Raw genomic sequence first — 22,874 nt, 5'->3', positions numbered from 1 at the left:
CATGTCTGGTGAGGTAGCTGCATATCTTGCTCCCTGCACTATTCCCAGGCAGGCAGGCCACACCCTGTACACCATACTACATTCCTAGTCTGTGGAGCATCATCTGATGAGGTAGCTGCACATCTTGCTCCCCGCAGCCCCCCCCCCCTCGGTCAGGCAGGTTGTCTGTCTGCTTGATTTTTTTCCACTATACAAGCTGCTGAATATGCAGACACAAATCTCACCACTTATCACCAAGACGCATCTGTTTAGGCTGATGTTAAAAATTTGCAGAGAATGGATTAATATTTATTTTTCCCCTAGAAAAAGAAGACCCCGCCAAAAAAAGACAGGAAAGGATCAACCAGTAGCTCCAGGGCAAGCAGCCGCCCAGGCACACCCCCAGTGGATGGCAGCTTAACATCATCCACACTTCGAGCAGCAGCTAGCAAACTCGAACAAGGTGAGTTACCAGTCTTTCTTGGTTAGGATTTTAAAAGAGTACAGCAGTTTCAATTGCATCTGTTTTTTGTGATTATTCCTCTAGAACTGAAAACTCGGCACTTAGCTGCTCCACATATACCAGCATCCATTATGTTTGAAATCAGAATCAACATAAGTATTAGAATCATAAGTACTTAGTAAGCTGTCATTCATAAGAATACTAGGATCATAGGTACTTAGTAAGCTGTCATCTATAAGGATCTTTAGAAGCCTAGCCACACATTTCCTAGAAATTTTTTATATCCTTTTATAAAAATAGCCCACACCCCTTATGTTTTAGGTGTGATGTACCCAGAGCTTGCAGACGTTTACATGTTACCCCTATCCATAAGGGACAAGAGTGGTAAACATGCAGTTTTCCATCCATTAGTCCAAATTATGCTTGCCTAGAGTTATAAACGTACTTTGTTTATTGTGGAGAGGAAGACTGTCCCAGAGAAGTGATGCATCTCTGTTCTTTCAGTATGTTCTGTTATGTTTTAGAAGAGATTCATATCTTTTGAGCAGGTGTTTTTGCAACTGTTGGACTTGTGGATTTGCTGTAGACCTGAAAGAATGGTGTCTGAGGCTGTGTAAGTAAGGCAGATATTGCTCCTTAGTAGCCTGTAACATCCTGAAAAGAAGGACAGGTGTTTGAGACAGTCAGTGTAGCTTTTGTGGTTTAAGCCCTTGGTCATCTTGGTGAGAAAACATTATGGTCATTCAGGTTGTGTCAGGTGTTTGGCCAGATACATACTGAATGGGGGGCATTATACTCCATGATCGGCCTAATAAGTGCTGAATACTGTGCAATGACCACAACACTGGATCTGCTTGCTGTACCCTTTCTAATAAGCTACCCAGTGAAAAAGGACTTTCGTACAATAGTGGATACTTAGTGATGGAAGGACAGCTCATTGCCTACATAGGCTCTCATGTCCCGAACTGGACAGATCATTGCTTACATAGGTTCCCATGTCTCGAAATGGACAGCTTATTGCCTACATAGGTTCCCAGGTCCCAAACTGGACAGCTCATTGCCTACATAGTTTCCCAGGTCCTGATCTGGACAGCTCATTGCCTACATAAGTTCCCAGGTCCTGATCTGGACAGCTCATTGCCTACATTGGTTCCCAGGTCCTGAACTGGACAGCTCATTGCCTACATAGGTTACCAGGTCCCAAACTGGACAGCTCATTGCCTACATGGGTTCCCAGATCCCAAACTGGACAGCTCATTGCCTACATGGGTTCCCAGATCCTGAACTACATGATCATTTTCCAGGAGTGCGCTGTTGATGTGATTGTTACAGGGGGCATCATGCTTTCTAAACCATACTGCTATATATTTTTGGCATTTAGGTTTTTGGCCATGTTTTTTGGCACCAGCTATTTGTTTGGGAAAAGCCCTCTTGTAGGATCTTGGTGTCCTTCGACTCTATGATGGCACCAAGTTTATAGTCATTTGCAAACAGGGTCATCCATAAATCATTAAACATTAGCTTTGCTGTTCGAGAAGTAAATGCCAAATAGTAGTGGCCTGAGGACTATATGTACCCTGTTGTATGCCACTAGTGACAGTTTCTATGGAGGAGGTAGAGCCTCCCACCCTAATTTCCTGTGTTCTTTTACTGAATCAGTTTGCTATCCAATGAATTGCATAGAAATTTACATTTAGCTGGAGAAGTGTCAGCTGTACCCAGGTGTGGGATGGCATTGAATGAGTTTACGAGATCTTGATTAGCAGTGTGTACCGAAATAACTTTCTTGAAGTCGGTCAGGTTAAGCAAGTGGGTTCTGTCCTTGATAAAACCAAACTGGCTAGGGTCAAGAGTTCCACATGCAAATGTTATATTTAAAAATTATTTATTACAAAGTACTACAAAAACACACAAGGTTGAAGTCCAAGCACCTCTGCAACAATGCTCAAAAGTTCAAATGAGAGGAACCACAAGCTGAGAAATATAAAAGCACCAAGTATTTAATGATTCCAGTTGCAAAGAAACTGTTAGCGCTTTTGTTTGAACAAGTTTCAAACTTCATCAGACAAACTATTCTACATGCATTCACCTTAAATACCATAACACTTACTTCTATTGGTTAAAAACAGTGTCAGTCATCATGATATACAGCTGAACATAAAACTGTTGCCTCATATAACCTAAAGCTGTCAACACTACATTAAAAACAATTTAATACAACTAATATTCAAAAAGAGTATGTATGTATATTTTAATATGTGTGGGAATGTATAAATTAATGTATAAAACTCTATGTTGTTGCTAGTTGTCAGACAACCTTATTTTTGTTTTAAAACCTTTTATGTCAAGTTGTCCAATCTTGCCTTCGTTCTTGCGGGATGGTTCGGAGCCGATCCTTGGCTCCGACTCTGCCACTTTTCTATACCTCGAGAGCTCTTTACTGTCTCGAGGCTACCCCTTATCCCAGAATGCCCAGCGTCAGCTACCTAGATCTCATTTGCCGCTTTAGCTGCGAGGTTGCGTCAGTACTGGCTCAGGCTTAGTATAACTTTTTTCTCTGTTTAAAGTTAAATAATTTACTTGAAAAGTTAGTATTTTTTTCTCTGTTTATAGTAGTTTGTAAGTCTATTTAGTTGTAAACACCTTATCTTGTCCTTTGTTGTGTTTTTGTGCTGTTGGCCTTCGCCCCTTAGTCGCTAGGCCTTCTGTTGTTCCCTGAAGTTAGAAAGTTCTCCCCCTCCCCCCCTTAAGGACAGCCGTTTAAGTTAGAGGCTCTCCTTTAAGGTTTTTATCAGTATAATTTTTATTATTGTAGAGTGTCTTTTTGTAGTACTTCCTTCCTTTTTTCTCAAAATGTCCAAGGAAGTTAAAACCTCAGGTTTTAAAAAGTGTGACTCCTGCTGTCAGAATATGTCTCTGACATGGGCACACTACTGTGTACTGCTTGGGGGCTCTGCACCTGCAGGACTCTTGCTCTATTTGTCATGCCTTTAGTTCAAGGGTCCTGCAGGAGTGGAAAAACAAGCTAATCCTCAGTGGATTGTTGAAACAGGATTCTCCAGCTAAAGCATCCCAGCCAGTGAAATCTTTGAAGTCAGTCAAGCCGTCGGCTCCATGTTCGGAACCGACCTGTGAGCTTGACAGACCAAGTGTGTTGGTGCCCTCTAGCACAGACAAGATTACTCCTCCGTCAGCTCCAACTGTTACCTCGGAGCCGTCTCGGAGCCAGAAAACGAGCTAAGGTCTCCTTCATTGGAGCTGAATCGCTCGGTGCCACAATCACCCTTACTTCAGAGCACAGCCAGTCATCTCTCATCTTCCCACTCCACTCGATCATCAAAGTTATTGGATCAGGATGTGGAGAGAGTGGTAAGTAGGTTGCTGAAGTCGCAGGCCCTTGCAAAATTGCTTTTGAGCCCACCTCAGCAAGCCTCTGCTCCATCCACTTTGATATCGATTCCTCCTCCGACTATGCTTAGTTCAGAGCCGGAGTCCATGAACGTTCCGATAGTGGTTCCTTCGGCTCCAATGAAATCCTCTTCAGCTCTGATGTTAGTTCCGATTACCTCGGTTCTTCCTTCCATCGAAGTATCTGGGCAACGAAGCTCTCTCGTTGTGGCTCCGAGGGGGGGGGGGGTGGAATCTGACCCTTGTCCGACCCCACTCTCCCTCTCGGAGTGTTGGCTCGGTTGAGCTCGGCTCCCACATCGGCCTCGGAGCCGTCGCTCTCGGCGCAGGGTGGGATTCCTGTCTCTTCGGACCCGGAGCCCTTTTTGTGTCGAGAACATGACGCTTTCGAAGTCGTATGGAAAGTGCTGTCCCCACACCCACTGTTGGTCCCATCAGCTCCATCCCCTTCGGTGCCTGTGCCAACCTCTGCTCATCCTCCAGCCCCAAAGCGTAGGGAACCTATGTCCTTGGACACCCCATTGGGTGAACCCTCTTTTTCCGAAACCTCCCCAGAGCATTCTGAGCAGGCTTCCTGGAAGAAAAAGTGCAAAAGGAAGCACCAAGACTCCCCTGAGTCTGTCACCTCAGATACAGACCTGGATGAATCGGAGGGGTCCCCAAGGTCCCCCTCTGAAGATGTTTCCTTTTCGGACATCCTCAAGATTCTTGGGCAGAGGCATAGCTGGACTTCCCTAGCCCCCTCTGAGGATGAGTCTGTATATCTGGATGCATTTGGTTCCCAACCTTCCACCTCCTGGGTGTCTCCGCCTTTTAATCCACTTATGTCTGTAGTGTCTCGAAAGGCTTGGTCAGCTCCAGATTCCATGGAACCTGTCCCAAGGAGACCTAATAAATTTATCACAGCTCCCCAAGACAAACAATTCCTGACTAAAGGTGTCCCAGTTGATGCCATGGTGGTAGCAGCAGCCACAAAGAGAGAGTTAGCTGAAACCTCATCTGTCCATCCACCGAATAAAGAGGCTCGTACGATGGACAGATTTGGGAAGCGAATGTTTTCATCAGTGACCTTTTCCCTTAGGTCCCTGAACTATCTTTCCCATTTTACTAGACTTCAGAGGGATCTCCTAAAAGAGCTTGGAGACACCCTACAAGATCCCACAGCTGAGGGGAACTTCAGTCAAGGTAGCTACCCAGCTGGCAACTTTAAATTCAGTTGTCATCTCCTCCATGAGGCTTATTTCATATGCAGCCGATGGAGCGAGCAGAGCTGCAGGAACCAGAGTGGCTGTTAGGAGACATTCTTGGCTGCGGCTGTGTCAGTTTGCGTAACCTATCAGAGCGTTCTTCAACAATACCCCCTTTGATGGCTCCTCTCTCTTTGGGCCTCAGGTGAAAGACACGCTTACCTGATGTGGGAGTCCATTTTTCCACTTCTGCCAAACCATACCCAAAGGGTCTGAAGGGTGGAAAGATGTGGTTTCGAAAATCCCAGGGACCCTTGCCTGACGCACGTGGTGATTTTTCCTCCAGGAGCAGAGGGGGAAACAATAACAATGACAGACGCCACCCTCGTGGCAGAGGGGGTCCACACAGTCAGGGTGACAGAGATGTGTTCTCTTCCAAACCCTATCAACATCCCTGAAGGGATGCCCAACTGCTCAACTATGGAGGCAGTCTGAGGAAGGCTTTCATTGTACCCAATTGCCTGGCAAAATATTACAAAAGACAAATGGGTACTATCCATTATATCCGGAGGTTACAAAATTCCCTTCCGTCAACCCCCTCTTGTTTCAAAAAAATCCATCCCAGATGTTCCACCCAATCTATGGGATCAGGCAGTCACAGAAGTTTCAAGACTGCTAGAAAAAAGAGCCATCCAGGTAGTCCCCACAGACCAAGTAGGAGCCGGAACTTACTCATGATTCTTTTTATTGCCCAAAAAGATAGGGGACTGGAGGCCAATTCTGGATCTCAGCAGATTAAACAAATCTGTACAAAAAAAAAAGTTCCGAATGGTAACACTGCAGGCCATTCTCCCCTTTCTGGGTCAGGACAGTTGGATGTGCTCCATAGATCTTCAGGACGCATACTATCATATAAAAATGGACAGACGGTCCAGGAGATTTCTACGCTTCCGGCTAGGGGCAGTCATTACCAATTCAGAGCTTTACCCTTTGGTCTCACCACAGCCCCCAAGGTGTTCACCAAATGCAGTAGTTACGGCTCACCTGAGACATCTAGGATTCCAGGTGTTTCCTTATCTAGACAACTGGTTCCTCACTGCTACCACCAGGCAACAACTTATAGAGGCACGAGATTACACCATCACATCCTGTGCTCACCTAGGCATCACAGTAAACTTCGAAAAATCTGCCTTGTTGTCTTGTCAATCTATTACATACATAGGAGCAGAGCTATACACAAGAAACATGATTGTAAAATTGCCTCAGGAAAGAGTTTCCATTATTCGACAATAGGTGTCACTTCTCCTGAGGAGCAAAAGAATTCAAGTCAAATATGTCCTTCAAGCTCTAGGGTCCATGGCAGCAGCCATTCTTCTAGTTCCCTTAGCCCACTTTCACATGAGAATCCTTCAGTGACTTTGTTTCACACAATGGTCCTTCCAGGAATTACCCATGTCTCGCATGATGCTAATTACGGAATCTTGTAAAAGACACCTTTCCTGGTGGATGGTCTCCCCACTAGTGACTCAGGGCAGATGACCTTTCATGGAAACCCATCCGGTTGCCACAGTAACCACGGATGCTTCCCTGATAGGGTGGGCATTATCTAGGGAAGACGGTCCAAGGCACGTGGCAACCTCACGAGTACCACTTGCACATAGGTTCATAGGTTCATAGGTTCGTACTAAACTAACTGCCCTTGCGAGCCATTTTAAGCTTAGCCAAGTATCCCTTGTGAGACTCAAACCCTGCACCTTGTGTTTGTAAGGTAAACACCTTAACCATTAGGCCACCCTCCCAACCCAACATCCACATCTTGGAGATGAGAGAGGTGCTCCTAACGTTGCAAGCTCTTCAAGACTCTCCCTGCTGGGACTATTGCAATACAGACGGACAACATATCAGTGATTTGGTACATCAACAAACAGGGCGGAACCAGATCTTACCCCTTGTGCTGAGAGGCCCTCAGACTGTGGCAATGGGCGATTTCCTCCCAACGTTTTCTGACAGCAATGCATATCCCTGGGAAATCCAACGTAATAGCAGACAGGCTCAGCAGGGCTATCCTCATGCCGCACGAGTGGTCTCTGAAACAAGAAATTGTGGATCTTATTTTCCACAAATGGGGCCAGCCTTGCTGCGATCTCTTTGCCTCTCCCCTCAACAACAAATGCAGCAGCAACTTCTCCCTTGTTCCTCCTCCAGGTCAGACACCCAGGGACGCTCTAGTCCACAATTGGCCTCAGGGACTCCTTTATGCATTTCCCCCCTTCCCCAATTCCAAAAGTCATTCAGAAAGCAAAATCGTTGGGTTGCAAGATGATCCTCATTGCCCCCTATTGGCCTCAACAGATTTGGTTTCCTTTCCTTCACCCCCACCTTCTAGCCCAGCCTTGTTTTTCAGACCCAGTGCCAGATCTCTTAATTCATCAGTCAGGTGGGTTACACCAATCCCTCCAATCTTTCAAGCTCACAGCTTGGTTACTCCACTTCCAATCTTAGCCAGGCTCCCCAATATTTCCCCAGCAGTGCGTGATATTATTGTTTCCTCCCATAAAACAACTACAAGGAAAGTTTATGCTAGCAAATGGAAAAGATTCTCTTACTGGGCAGAATCCAGGAATTTAGATCCTTTTACAGCTCCAGTACACAAAATGTTGGATTTCTTAGCAGAACTGTTTCAGTCTGGTGCAGCTGCTGCTACCATCAGAGTACAACTAGCTGACATTTCAAATTTTCACATCAGAGTTTTTAAACTCAAGCATAATGTCTCTCAAACTTTCTAAGGCCTTCATGAGGTACATCTCTAATTAGACCCCCAGTGAGAGAGCCTCTTCCACCTTGGGATCTCAGTTTGGTTCTGGCCTCCTTGATACTGCCACCCTTTGAACCAGCAGCATCATGTTCTTTGAATTTTTTCTCTTGGAAAACTCTCTTCCTAGTTGCTATTACTTCTGCCAGACATGTTTCAGAACTCCATGCCCTATGTGTTCGCCCTCCATACCTGGCTTTTCACAAAGACAGAGTTTCTCTGAGAACCACCCCATCTTTTCTACCTAAAGTTTGTTCAGGACACAATTTGGATCAATCCATTGAACTTCCTGTCTTTTTTTCTAATCATTCCAGCAAGGCAGAATACAGATTACACCAACTGGATGTGCATAGACAACTACGTTTCTATCTCCATAGAAGTAAAGAGCTGAGAAAATCAGTTCAGTTGTTCCTTTCATTTGCTATCAACAAATAAGGCCTTCCAGTTTCTAAAGTAACCCTATCAAAATGATTATCAGACACCATTGCCTATACTTACCATTTGCGACAAAAAGATCTTCCAGCAAGACCCAAAGGACATTCAACCAGGTCATTAGCTACTTCGGTAGCTTTTCAGTCTAGATTGCCCATAGATTCAATTTGTGCAGCAGCTACTTGGGCAGATCCTCATACATTTATTTCTCATTACAAAGTAGATGCGGTCTCCCGGGGCAGGGCTTCCTTTGGTTCCACGGTTCTGAAGAGTCTGTTCCAATGAGCCACCCAGGATTGAGGTGCTAGGGACGCTGTCCCATCCAGCAAGAATGAAGGCAAGATTGGACAACTTAACATAAAGAAGTTATGTACCTACCATAACATTCCATGTTAGTTGTCCTTCATCTCGCCTTCCTTATTGCATCCCTCCCTCCTTCCCCCTTCCTCAAAGATTGAGAAGAGTTTTTCAATGGTTTCACCGGATAACTTGTTTTGTTCTTAGTTGCTTCCCAAGCAAACCATGACAATTTACTGTATATCCAGGTTTAATAATAATGGATTATCTTCTATGATTATGTCTAGTGTGAGCTATCTCAAACGAGATCCGGGTAGCTGAGGCTGGGCATTCTGGGATAAGGGGTAGCCTCGAGCCAGTAAAGAGCTCTCGAGCTATAGAAAGTGGCCGCGCTCCGAACCATGCAGCAAGAAGGAAGGGCAAGATGGACAACTAACATGGAACATTATGGTAGGTAAATAACTTCTTTTTCTTTCGTAAATAAATTCTTTTTCTTTCAAGTGCTTTTAGTTTCATTATGGCCGAGATAGAAGTGCGATCATTAATGCCAGGCCCAGCTGTCTGCTTGAAAGCGGATTTGCCATTTTAGCTCATTTATTTCTAACTGTAAACCCTAAGGCTTGTTTTCATCAATAGTGACTTGATCAATTACTACAAAAGAAAATTTATGGTTCACATTTTCAGAAATATGTTTGGCCAATGCCATTATTCAGATTGTTTTTCCTAATAACGTAGTCATGCTCATAGATTCTTTGGTTTACCTTACGCTCAGTCTTTCCTATATAGAAATCAGAGCATGAATCGCACATGGCCAAATAAACCACTGCTCTGGAATTACAAGAATATTTCCCTTTTATCTGCTGTCCAATGTTTCTAACAGTTATATTATCAGTTACTTTTACCATATGATGCCATGAGCAAGCTCCACATCTAAAAGTTCCTTGTTTATTTGCATGAAAGTGAACCTGTCTAATGTTCTTCGTGTTTCACTGTTGCAGTCATTACATTTGGGTAATCTCCCTGCAGGTAGCCCTCAGCTGGCCTGAATATCAAAGTCTTGGATCCTTGCGTCGGATGCTGTCTCTTCTTCCATGACGTCAGGTCGTCAGAGGTATAAAACATGCAGCCGACACCATTACATCAGTCTTTCTTGCTGTGCAGTGCCCGAAGCAGAAGCAGTTCGCAAGTGCCGGTCGGCCGACTCCTGAAATTTTCAATTTCGAGTTTCAGAACTGAAGTCTTCAAAAAAGCTAAGTACCCCGTTGGGGGATCCTTTTTCTTGCTCTAAATCGATGTCAGTAAAAGTTAACAATTGTATTACCTGTGGAAAGCAAATACCTCATAAAGATTGTCATTTGTACTGCATTCCTTGCTTAGGCCCAAACCACGATGTCCCACGCTGTCGGTTTTGTGCCTTATTCAACCCTCGTACTATTCGTCGTCAGTTTATTTTTGCAGCAAATTATTTTGGTACTCTGTTTTAACTATCCAGAAATGGCTTCAGTAAGTCATCCGACTACCGAAATTCCTAAAAAACGTAAAGATAAAGACAGACAGACCGCATAGGTCCAAAGCTGCTGACAACGCTTCCGTTAAGCTAGTCGCCAGTTCACTGTTACTCAGTGAGGCGCTTTTGCAGCCCCTGATACCCGCTACTTCAGATTCGCAGGCCTCTACTGAGACCCATTTGGAGTCCGGTATGCCGCGAGATGCTTCTTCGACCATGGAACCTGCGGATGTCCCATTTGGATGGGTCTGGAGCCACTGTGCAGGCACCGGCTCCTGAGGGTGTATTCAAGCCTACTGACCTGCATTTCAAACCGACGCCATCTTCTTCTTCAAGGTCTAAAACTTGACCCATGCCTAGAAAACAGACATCCAAACCACATGGTCAGGCCCATATGCCTAAAAAACAAATGATAAGAATGACTGAAGACCTTATTACTTTAATTAGGGGAAGCCAGCCTTCACTCTCTAAGAAACCTAGAACTGATTTTCCTGCCGATTCTTCTGATCAGGATTCTGAAATTTCTGTTTCTTCTGATTACCAGGATTTGCCATTATCTACCTATGAGGATTCTGATGCAGAGGACTCCATTCCCTCTCCTTCCCCTGAAACCTTGCACACTGTTAGGGAGCATTTCCGCTGGGAAAGCCAGGATTATTCTGACTCCAAAAAGAGGCTTAGGGAATTCTTACTCCTCCCTCAACACGGGCCTTTAGCTATCCCTCCTGTCCTGGGCATTGTAGATGATGCCTTCTTGGAATCTAGCCTCGCCCCAGACACTTTACCTCCAGCTCCCAGGAAACCTGACAGGTATTACAGAGTACCTGACTCTCACAAGTTCCTCTTCAAGAATCCTACTGCGAACCCAGAGACCATTTCCCAAGGACCTAAAGGCAGTAAGGCTACTACTGCCAAAAACCCTACCCCCTCTGATAGAGATTCCAGGGCCTTGGACAGATGGGGTAAGAAGGTATACACTTCTGCATCTTTGGCCATTAGGGCCTTAAACTGCCAGTTTCATATGTTAAAGTATCAGCAGCATATTATGGGACTCTTAACAGAAAATGATGTTGATTCCTGACTGTATTGAAAATAAAGAATTACAGGTTTTAATGCATTCTGCTGAACATGTTGGTAAACATACTTTGCAATGTGGTTTTGACTCTCTAGAAGCATCTTGCAGGGCTGCTGTCAATGGGGTCTGTTCTTAGAAGGCATGCTTGGCTTAAGGAGCAAAATTTGCCAGATCATGTTAAAGCTAAATTACTGGATGCTCCCTTAAACCAAGACCGCCTGTCTGGCAACAAAGCTGAAGAAGTCCTTAAAAAAGATGGAGGAAAAAGCAAAATATATGCAAACTGTTAAAGATTTCCTGCAAGTACAGCCTCTCAGATTTAGTAGGCATTGGCCTTCTAAGAATTGGTCTTTTTCTGTCTCTTCCAGGCCTTCTCAGTCCAAACCCAGGAACAGCAGACCACCTGGGCTACAGTCTCAAGGTACTCGCAGGCCTAAGCAGTGGGGGGCTTCCACTTCCATAGCAGGAAGTAGTAAGACACCCCCTATGGAAAAATGTCACAGTGACTTAACCTTAAACCTTACAAGCCCTGCTCAGCTACCTGCTCCCTTAAAGGGAAAGATTGCCCGGCGTGCAAAAAACTGGGAACTCATTACCCAGGACAAATGGGTTTTAAATATAGTTTTCCAAGGATACAGATTCCACTTCCACACCTTACCAACCCCAAACGGTTGGCCAGACCTTATCCCCAAGTCAGTGGGCAGAGGTTCAACAGCAGGATGTTCATCATGCATACTGCTGCAGTCATTACAGATGGGTTATCCTGCCGTCAGGCGGGTCCTCGGTCGGCCGAATTCCAAAGTCTTGGGCCGGCGTCTGTTGTCGTCGCTTCTTCCCTGACGTCAGTGCGGCAGGGGTATAAAAGAAGCAGCCAACGCCATTTTCTTCAGACTTTTTTGCCGCGCGGTGCCCGAAGCAGAAGCAGTTCACAAGTGCCGGTCGGCCAGCTCCTGAGATTTACGAAAGTATTTCAGCCGAAGTCTTCTTTAAAGCTAAGTACCCCGTTGGGGAAACTTTTCTTGCCTCAGACCAATGTCAGACAAAGTTAATAATTGCATTTCTTGTGGGAAGCAAATACCGCATAAGGATTTCCACTCTTTCTGTATACCTTGCTTAGGGCCAGACCACGACGTCTCGGCCTGCCGTTTTTGTACTAGGTTCAACAAGCGCACTATTAAGCGCCGGGCGGAGTTCGCCTTTCATTATTTTGGCAAAAGATTTAATTATATCATGTTGTCGAATACACCGACACCAGTTTTAAGCAAAAGATGCAAAGACAAGGACCGACATCCGAGGCCTGCACCGAGTACTGAGACCACGCTTAGGCCGACTACCGGTTCTCAGCGAGGCGCCTACGCATCCCCTGACTACCGATGAAAGTATTTTACTGGTGACTTCAGTACCGAGGTCGCAGGCTCCTTGGTCTCCATTCCCACTGCAGATACCGACGCCTCTCTTGGCGGGGAAACTGAAAATTTAGTCAGGCCTGCCATTTCTGAAGGAGTCTTCAGGCCTTCCACCTTCTCTATTAAATCCTTCACTAAATCTAAAGCTGCCATGAAAACTAAAAAACAGGGTCCTCAGACCTCCTCTCAAGGCCCCATGCCTAAAAAGCAGATGCTTAAAATGGCTGAGGATTTGATAACTCCCATCAGGGGTTCTCAACCCCCCTCTGACAAAAGACCCAGATTGGAGAAAGACTACCCTTCCTCAGACCAGGCTTCTATTACCTCAGACCATTCTGAGGACCAGGATTATGTTTATTCCCCTTTCGAAGACTCTGATGCTGAGGAGTCTATTCCCTCGGTATCCCCCCCTGAGGACTACTCTTTTGGGGAAACCCTGCATACATTGAGGGAACACTTCCACTGGGAAGGCCAAGATTACTCAGATTCCAAGATGCTCCCCCAGCATAGGCCCCTGGCTATCCCTCCTGTTTTGGATATTTTGGATGATGTGTACGCAGAAGCCAGCCTTAATCCAGATTCTTTACCTCCAGCCCCTGTTAAACCAGACCGGTATTACTGGGTTCCTGATTCTCACCAGTTCCTTTATAAAAGCCATACTGCTGACCCAGAAACAATTTCACAGGGTCCCAAGGGAATAAAGGCCTCTACTGCTAAAAACCCTTTACCTTCAGAGAGAGATTCCAGAGCATTAGAAAGGTGGGGGAAAAAGGTGTATACATCTGCCACTTTAACCATGAGGGCATTAAATTGTCAATTTCATATGTTAAAGTACCAACAGTTTTTGTTATCTCCACTGAAAAGCAAAATGACACAAACAGAACAGACAGATTTGAAAGAGTTGCAGGATTTGTTGCATGGAGCAGAGCAAGTGGGTAAACATACCTTGCAGTGTGGTTTTGATGCTTTAGAGGCCTCATGTAAAGCTGCTGTCACGGGGTCTGTTATACGTAGACATGCTTGGCTCAAAGAGCAAACCTTACCAGGTCATGTCAAAGCAAAGTTATTAGATGCACCACTTCAAAAAGATGTATTGTTTGGTGTTAAAGCTGAGGAGGTACTAAAGAAAATGGAGGAAAAAGCGAAATCTATGCAAACGGTGAAAGATTTCTTGCAGGTACAACCTCCACGCTTCAGCAGAAACTGGCCTTCAAAAAATTGGTCCTTTCCAGCCACTGACAGACCTCAAAGGGGCAGATACAGACACTCAAGGGGTAGAGGACAACCTCAAGGATCTTACAGAGCTAGACAGTGGCAAGCACCAACCCCAAGAGGTGGAGAAGATAGATCACAGTCATTTAGAAAACAGACACAATGACTTCCCCTTATGCCTGCCAAACAAAGCTTTAATGGCAGCACCTTTGGGTGGAAAACTGGCATTATTTTCAAAAAACTGGCACATTGTTACAAAAGACAAATGGATTCTGGACATTATAGACAGAGGCTACAGGTTCCACTTTCACACCCTTCCAAAAATGAGAGGCTTGCCAAACCTGCCACAAAATCAAAGGGCAGAGGCACAAAGACAAATTTCCGCTCTCATGGATATGAAAGCGATTCAAGAGGTACCTGCAAAAGAACAAGGTCAAGGTTTTTATTCCAGACTATTTCTGGTACCAAGGAAAGACAAAGATTGGAGAGACCCATCTTGGACCTATCCATCCTAAACACATATCTACAGGTGCCAAAATTCAAGATGCTCACATTATAGCAGCTTCTTCCCATGCTGGGCAAGGAGTCTTGGCTGGTAACATTGGACCTCAAGGAGGCATACCTGCATGTCCCTATCAGACAAGATTGCAGAAGATACCTCAGATTTCTTGCAGGTTCAACCCATTACCAATTCTCCGCATTGCCCTTTGGCTTATCTACTGCGCCCAGAGTGTTTACGAAATGCCTGACATCAGTAATTGCCTTCTGCAGACAAGGAATACAAATCTACCCATATCTGGACGACTGCCTTATCCAAGCGGACAGCAAGGACATTTTATTGCAGTATCTGGCATTTGTAATAAAACTGTTAAACTACCTGGGATACACAGTGAACAAAAAGAAATTAAAACTAATGCCTTCTCAACAGATAATTTTCCTGGGTGCCAGCTTAAATACAACCACCCAGATGGCCTACCTCACGCCAGACAAACAAGGGCAACTGTCTCAGTACTTCAACAAAATGGCAACTTTCACCAGACTAACTGCAAGGAAAGTCCTGCAGGCTCTGGGATTCATGGCATCTTGCATCCTACTAATACCATGTGCAAAGCTGCATATGAGGAAACTACAATGGTACCTAAAAAACGTATGGTCTCAACACAGCCACAGCTTGGAAACAATTATACCACTCATTCCATGCCTTCAAAAGGAATTTTTGTGGTGGGCTCAAGCATGCCAAAGAAACACAGGTCTCCCTTTCTGTGTACCTCAAGCAACTCAAATCATCACAACAGATGCCTCAGACTACGCCTGGGGAGCACACATGACAGATAAGTGCATTCAGGGAAAATGTTCCCAAAAAGAGAAGCACCTACATGTCAACCAAAAGGAGATGCTAGCCGTGCAAAATGCTCTTATGACCTTCAAAGACCTACTGCATCCAGGCCAGCTATTGATAAGGACAGACAACACCACAGTCATGTGGTACATAAACAAACAGGGGGGAACTCATTCATACCCCCTGTGCAGGCAAGCCATGACTCTATGGAACACAGCACTGGAATTGCAAATTCAACTACAGGCACAATTCCTGCCAGGGAAGGAAAACACACTGGCGGACAACTTAAGCAGAAATATGACAGACCCACACGAATGGAAGTTGCATCCTCAAGTTTTCTCAAAGATAACTCCGGCATGAGGACAGCCAGACATAGATCTATTTGCTACCCACAGAAATTACCAGTTGGAAAAAATTTTGTTCAAGGACCTATCATCCACAGGCCTGGAAAGTGGATGCACTCTTTCAATTGGACAACACTGACAGTTTATGCCTTCCCGCCTCTCCCTCTACTGACCAAAGTTCTATTAAAAGCCAGAGCAGAGAGGCCACATATGATTCTCATTGCTCCAGACTGGCCATGACAACACTGGTATCCTCTCCTAAAGAGCTTGACACACTCCCCACCATGGATCCTACCTCTAGTCCCTCTTCTGTTGTCCCAGCACAACTACAAAACCCTTCACAGCCAGCTCGAAACCCTAAATCTAGCTGCATGGAGAATACCTTAATTTCCCAACAGACTCTCCTCTCCAAGGAGGTGCAGGATGTCATCTTGGAGGCCAGAAGACCTTCTACTAGAAAAGCCTACTCCGCCAAATGGAAATGATTTTGTTCCTGGAATCAAGAAAAGGGCCAGAATCCTTGGGTAATACATATACGTCAAAATTTACAGTACCTAGCTGAGATGTTAAACAGTGGCCTTTCCTTCTCCTCCATCAAGATCCACGCTTCAGCCATTTCTGCACAATACAATACAGATCCTCCTTTATTCTCACATCCTCTATTAAGGCAGTTCCTCAGAGGGGCAAAAAATATAAAACCCCCACAGAAACCACCAGTCCCAGCTTGGGACCTCAACTTCGTATTGGAAAAGCTGACCCTGCCTCCCTTTGAGCCGGCTTCTTCAACAGAGCTACAATACTTGTCATGGAAAACGGCCTTCCTTCTGGCTATTACCTCAGCACGCAGGGTTTCGGAACTACAGGCCCTCATGGCTGTGCAACCATTCATCATTTTCCATCAGGACAGTTTCCTTACGAACCAACCCTACCTTCATGCCAAAGGTAGTATCCGGTGTAGCTTTGAATCAGACTATCCATTTACCTACCTTTTATCCAAATCCACAGAACAAAGGGGAGAGACTACTACATTCCTTGGACATTCACAGACAACTTTGTTATTACTTGGACAGAACAAAGCCATTCAGGAAATCTGAGCAGCTCTTTGTGTCCTATGCTACAGGTGCTCAAGGAAAGGCCATTTCCAAACAGACAATTTCAAAATGGATAGCCCACTGCATACGCTTTTGTTGTTCATTTTATGGAAAATCTGTGCCTGTATACATCAGATCCCACTCCACCAGGGCTACAACTACCTCTGCAGCTTTCCTCGGGGGGATCCCTACCAAGGACATTTTGGAAGCTGCTACTTGGGAGTTCAGTGCACACTTTCTCCAAGCACTACCACCTTCCACTATACTCAAAATCTGGAGCAGGCTTTGTCACAGCAGTCCTGCAGGGCATACTCCCCCCGCCTAGTTCCACTTAGTGCCCGCCACCCTTACTTAGCTTTGGGATTCTACCCATCTGTAATGACTGCAGCTGTATGCACGATGAACATAGTACAGTTTTGTACCTACCATAAATGTAGATGTTAGAGTGCTCATACAGCTGCAGTCCAGGTTACCCTCCCTCCATCCCCTCTTAGGACAGGCCTTATGACAAACACCTTTATCATACAACCTATTTGGGGTATTCTTTTATGGTGTATTTGCTTGCAACTACTGTTTCTGATTTATCTACATTGCATGTTTGCATAATATTATGTTTTGCCTTCCTTTCTGGGGGCACCTGACATCTGGGGCAAGAAAAACTGAAGAAAATGACGTCGGCTGCCTTTTTTTTTATACCCCTGCCGCACTGACGTCAGGGAAGAAGCGACGACAACCGACACCGGACCAAGACTTTGGAATTCGGCCGACCGAGGACCCACCTGACGGCAGGATAACCCATCTGTAATGACTGCAGCTGTATGAGCACTCGAACATCTACATTTATGGTAGGTACAAAACTGTACTTTCTCTCTCTCTTCTGAGTATCAGGGCTATTCAACCTGTCCCAGCAGAAGAATGGGGACAAGGTTTTTACTCAAAACTTGGTACCCAGAAAAGACAGCTCCTGGCGTCCTGTCCTGGACCTCTCTATTCTAAACACCTTTTTGGTAATACCAAAATTCAAAATGCTAACACTTCAACATCTGCTTTCTATGCTAGGCAAAGATGCCTGGTTGGCAACCTTAGACTTAAGGGAAGCTTACCTGCACATTCTAATAAGGGAATCTTGCAGGAAATACCTAGGCTTCAGAGCAGGCTGCATGCACTATCAGTTCTCTGAACTTTCCTTTGGCTTATCTACTGTGCCCAGGGTATTCACAAAGTGCCTAGCTGCAGTCATTGCATTTTGCAGGCAAATAAATATTCAGATATACCCATACCTGGACGATTGTCTAATTCATGCAGAAAGCCAGGACATGCTACTAAAACATCTGGCATTTGTAAAGAAACTTCTAATCTCTCCGGGGTACACCATAAATGAAAGAAAATCTCATCTAGTACCCTGCAAACAAATTGTATTCCTGGGAGCAAGCTTGAACACAACTTCCCAGATGGCTTACCTCACGCCAGAGAAACAAGTTTATTTGACAGCCTACTTCAAACTACTGGCCACAAAGACCCAGCTATCTGCAAGGAAAATCCTGCAAGCCCTAATGTTCATGGCCTCTTGTATTCTACTAATTCCATATGTAAGACTGCATATGAGGAAACTACAATTGTGTCTAAAAAGCCTATGGTGTCAACATTCTCAGGACCTGGAATCAATGATTCCTATCATTCCTTGTATAAAGACATAGTTCCTTTGGTGGGCAAAGGCCTGCTACCACAACAAGGGGCTCCCATTCACTCAACCCCCTGCCGCACAAACCCTAACAGACGCATCAGACTATGCATGGGGGAGCTCACTTGGCAGGGCAGTGCATTCAGGGCAAATGGAGCCAGTCAGATGCACCTGCATATCAGTCAAAAAGAAATGTTAGCTGTACAGAATTCCCTGACAGCCTTCAAGGACCGCAGTCTTCCAGGACAATTATTGGTAAAGACAGACAACACCACTGTTATGTGGTACATAAGCAAGCAGGGGGGAACCCACTCGTACCCTCTCTGCAGACTATCCATGGCTCTGTGGAACACAGCCTTGAGCTACCAAGTGCACCTACAAGCTCAATTCCTGCCAGGCAAGCTCAATTCACTGGCAAATGACCTAAGCAGAAATCTCATGGACCCACACGAGTGGAAACTGGAGCCAAAGATATTCAGCCTTTTGAAAAACAAATGAGGGAATCCAGAGATAGTCCTGTTTGCCTTCCCTCAGAACTACCAATTGGACAAGTTCTGCACAAGGACTTCCCACAGTCCAGCTTGGAAAGTGGATGCCCTGTCCTTCACCTGGGAAAGCCTTTCCCCCTCTGCCTCTCCTCCCAAAAGTTCTGCTAAAGATCAAACAGGACAAACCAAGGACAATACTGATTGCACCAGACTGGCCACTCCAGCACTGGTACCCCCTCTTACGCAGTATATCACTGCTGGAACCATGGCACCTGCCTCAGACCCCTTCCCTGCTGTCCCAGCAGGGGGGCCAGATTCTGCACCCTCAGCTTCAAACCCTGAACCTTGCAGCCTGGCTAATTCCTTGAGCCAATAGCATCCCTCGGTAACCAGGTGCTAGATGTCATTCTGGAGGCAAGGAGGCCTAGTACTAGAAAATCCTATGCTGAAAAGTTGAAAAGTGGAAAAGATACTGTTCTTGGAGCCAGTCTCAGGGGATGGGCACAACGGTGCCCAGCTTACCGCATATTCTTCAGTACTTGAGATGCTCCACAGGGGCCTTTCCTTCTCGTCAATTAAAATTCATGCCTCTGCCATTTCAGCACATTGTAATACTGAACCACCCCTCTTCTCTCACCCCCTGCTAAAGCAATTCCTCAGAGGGGCCAAAAAATTAAGACCACCCAGGAGAGCCCCTACTCTGGCCTGGGACCTTAACTTTGTATTGAAAAAGCTCACTCTACCTCTTTTTGAGCCAGCTGCAACTGCAGAGTTGAAATTCCTTTCTTGGAAAACAGCCTTCCTTCTAGCCATCACTTCAGCAAGAAGAGTGTTTGAATTACAGGCCGTCATGGCAGTGGAGCCCTTCATCATCTTCCATGCAGACAGGGTGTCCCTCAGGACCAGTCCTTCCTTTATGCCCAAGGTGGTGTCTAGTGTGGCCCTTTATCAGTCCATTCATTTGCCTACTTTTTTCCCTAATCCACAGAACAAAGGAGAATGAAAACTGCACTCTCTTTTGATGTGCACAGACAACTTGGGTTTTATTTGGACAGGACTAAGCCTCTCAGAAAATCTGAACAGCTGCTGGTTGGCTTTGCTGCAGGGGCAGAGGGGAAGGCCATTTAAAAGCAAACCATTTCTAAGTGGATAGCCCATTGCATTCATTTCTGCTATAAGCACCATGAAAAACCTACCCCACAGGGGATAAGATCGCATTCCACCAGGGCTGCTTCTACCTCTACAGCCTTTCTCAGAGGTGTCCCTACCAGGGACATCCTAGATGCTGCTACCTGGAGCCCTGTACATACCTTCACCAAGCATTACCACATGCCTGTTTTTTCTAAATCCAGAGCTGGTTTTGCCACTACAGTCTTGCAGGGCTTAATAGCTGGCTCTAATGCTCTCTAACTTCCTCCTCCCTTCCTTAGCTTTGGGAATCAAGCCGAATGTAATGACTGCAACAGTGAAACATGAGGAATATAGTACAGTTGTGTACACTTACCATAAATGTAGATGTTCAAGTGTATTCACTGTTGCAGTCCTGGTTACCCTCCCTCCAGCCCCCTGACTTCTCTTGACTATACTTTTCTTTGTTTAGTGTATTTCAGCTTTCTGGTGTATTTGCCTTTTGTTGGAGGTGTAACCTAATATATAACTGCTTCCCATTATGGGAGCACCTGCCATCTGGGGCAAGAAAAACTGATGTAATTGCGTCGGCTGCATGTTTTATACCCTTGATGACCTGACGTCATGAAAGAAGAGACAGCATCCGACGCAGGGATCCAAGACTTTGATATTCAGGCCGGCTGAGGGCTACCTGCAGGCAGATGGCCCAAATGTAATGACTGCAACAGTGAATACACTCGAACATCTACATTTATGGTAAGTGCACACAACTGTACTTGAATAAATCCTTAAAATTATTACCTCTTCTGTATACAATAGCTGGTTTAACCCCCAAGTGCTTCCTGATGCTAGCATCCTCTAACATAATTGGCCAGTTTTTTTTTCAAAAATAGAACTTAAAAACTTAGCGTCCTGGCTAAAAGTTATAGTTAAGGCTTTTTGAAAATCTGGAGGTTGTTGTGTAATGTCATTGCATAGTTCTACCATGGTACTACATTCTATAGTACTTAACGTTCCCTGATACCCGCCATTATCTGATGCAAGTGGAATGGTGCCTAAAATAGATTGAAAATGACCATTTAGTCTCTTGGTAATGACTTCCATACTCAGTTCTTCCGCTAGTTTTACCTGGTAACCTCTTTTCAGAAACATATAACATAGAAACTGACATTCTTTCAAAAACTCTTCATGTGTTGTGACCAGGCGAGCAGCCCTGACCAATTGGCCTTTCATAACAGACTTTTTTTGATGAAATGGATGTGACCTTGTGAAATGCAGAAAAGTGTTAGAGTATGTAGCTTTTCTATGAATTTTAGACGCACATCTGCCACCTTCATTTTTCATCAAATTCACGTCTAAATAATCAATGCTGACTGAATCATATTGCCATGTAAACTTTAAGAAACTAGTAGTTTCATTAATATATGACAGAAATTCACATAACTCGGCCTGCATTCCTTTCCAAATAATACAAATGTTATCTTGAAACCTTTGGTATAGTTCAATGTAATTATTAAACCTTGACTGGAAGACAAACTGTCTTTCCCAGTATGCCATAACTAGGTTTGCATAGACCCCACCACACGGCAACCCCATGGCTATTCCTTTCTCTTGCAAGTAATACGTATGGTTAAAAGAGACATAATTATTAGTTAAAACCAACTCTAACAATTCTAGAATAAGGGTTAATGTACTGTGTGGCACCTTGTATTCTACAAACATTTTGTTTACCCATTCTATCCCAGTTTGTTGTGGGATAACTGTGTAAAGGTCAGTTACATCTATGGTGATGAAAATGTCACTAAAATGCTAAGATTTATTTATCTGTTCTAAGAAGCTCCATGAGTCTTTACATGTATGAATTTCTTTCACTATAATTTTCTTTAACTCATGGTCCAAGAACTGAGCACATGAAGAAGTAATGGAACCTCTTCCATCAACTAGAGGTCTCATAGGGGATTTTGAATACTCTTACGTATTTTTGAAATCCCAAAATCGTGGGGTAATGATGTTCAGATAGTTATACAGATCAATGTCAATTCTCTCTCTAAGAATCTGTTAGTTAACTGTGCATGAATCTTTCTGTATGCCCCATTTAATTAGTTGAGGGGCACTTCACTATATATGTCAATCTCTAATAATAGTTGTAACCTTTTGTTGTAACTGTCTTGTGTCCATAATAACTACCCCACCCCCCTTGTCCGGTTTCATTATTCTAATGTTGTTACCTTGCAAGTACTCCATGGCTGCTATTTCAGTCTCTGTCGCATTAAAATTGTGAGACTTGTTCTTGTACATTTTGTAAGTTTGTCAGGTTCACATAGGTTTTCATATATGACTATCGTCGGATGGTTTATAAGTTGAAGTAATACTCCATACATTTTGATGAGTCATGTACCTTACTATAATTTATAAGTGAAAATTTTAATTTTCTAAGGTATAACTTTAAATCTATTATTGTGTTCGTAAAATCAAACTATCTAGCAGGTACAAAAGTCATGCCTTTTACTAATAGATTAGCTACATCAGTTTCTATATTTACTTTAGAGTAATTGTATATCTTAAAATCTTTCTCATCATTTTCTATGATAGTACATACATTCAGTACGTTTTCAACAGGCAGAGACAGCCCAAAAGACATATCCCCCATGCATGGGGCTTCATGGAAAAAAATCATTACTGCAGTCAGTGTTAGTACAATTCATGTTCTCCAGTTCGTGGTCTTCGGCTTGGCCCCTTGAAAACCCGCTGCTTGATGGCCCCCCCTGTAGTATAGGTCTAGCTTGAGAGTCAATTTTATTTCTGATTCTCTCAGATCTTCTCAGCACAAGGTATTCATCTTCATAGCTACCCATAACTTCATTTTCATCTGTGTCATCATTAGGCGTAAGTTAGTCATATATGAAAAACTATGTGAACCTGACTTAAACTTACAAAAGAGCAAGAATAAGTCTCACAATTTTAATTTGACAGAGACTGAAATAGCAGCCATGGAGTACTTGCAAGGTAACAACATTAGAATAAT

The 22,874-nt window shown here is 44.4% G+C and overlaps 1 protein-coding gene across 1 annotated transcript in view; it reads left to right on the top strand.

Moving 5' to 3' along the window:
• Positions 1 to 22,874, top strand: part of GTF2F1 (general transcription factor IIF subunit 1) — a 903,716-nt gene that overhangs the window by 409,838 nt on the left and 471,004 nt on the right. Inside the window, exon 10 of the mRNA XM_044057223.1 lies at positions 304 to 442. Within this exon, the coding sequence (XP_043913158.1) occupies positions 304 to 442 (139 nt within the window). The remainder of the gene's footprint in view (positions 1 to 303; positions 443 to 22,874) is intronic.

Source organism: Protopterus annectens, chromosome 15.part0 (genome assembly GCF_019279795.1).
Source record: "Protopterus annectens isolate FY-2018-M chromosome 15.part0, PAN1.0, whole genome shotgun sequence".
Lineage (NCBI taxonomy): Eukaryota > Metazoa > Chordata > Ceratodontiformes > Protopteridae > Protopterus > Protopterus annectens.
This window is presented reverse-complemented; position numbering and strand designations above follow the sequence as displayed.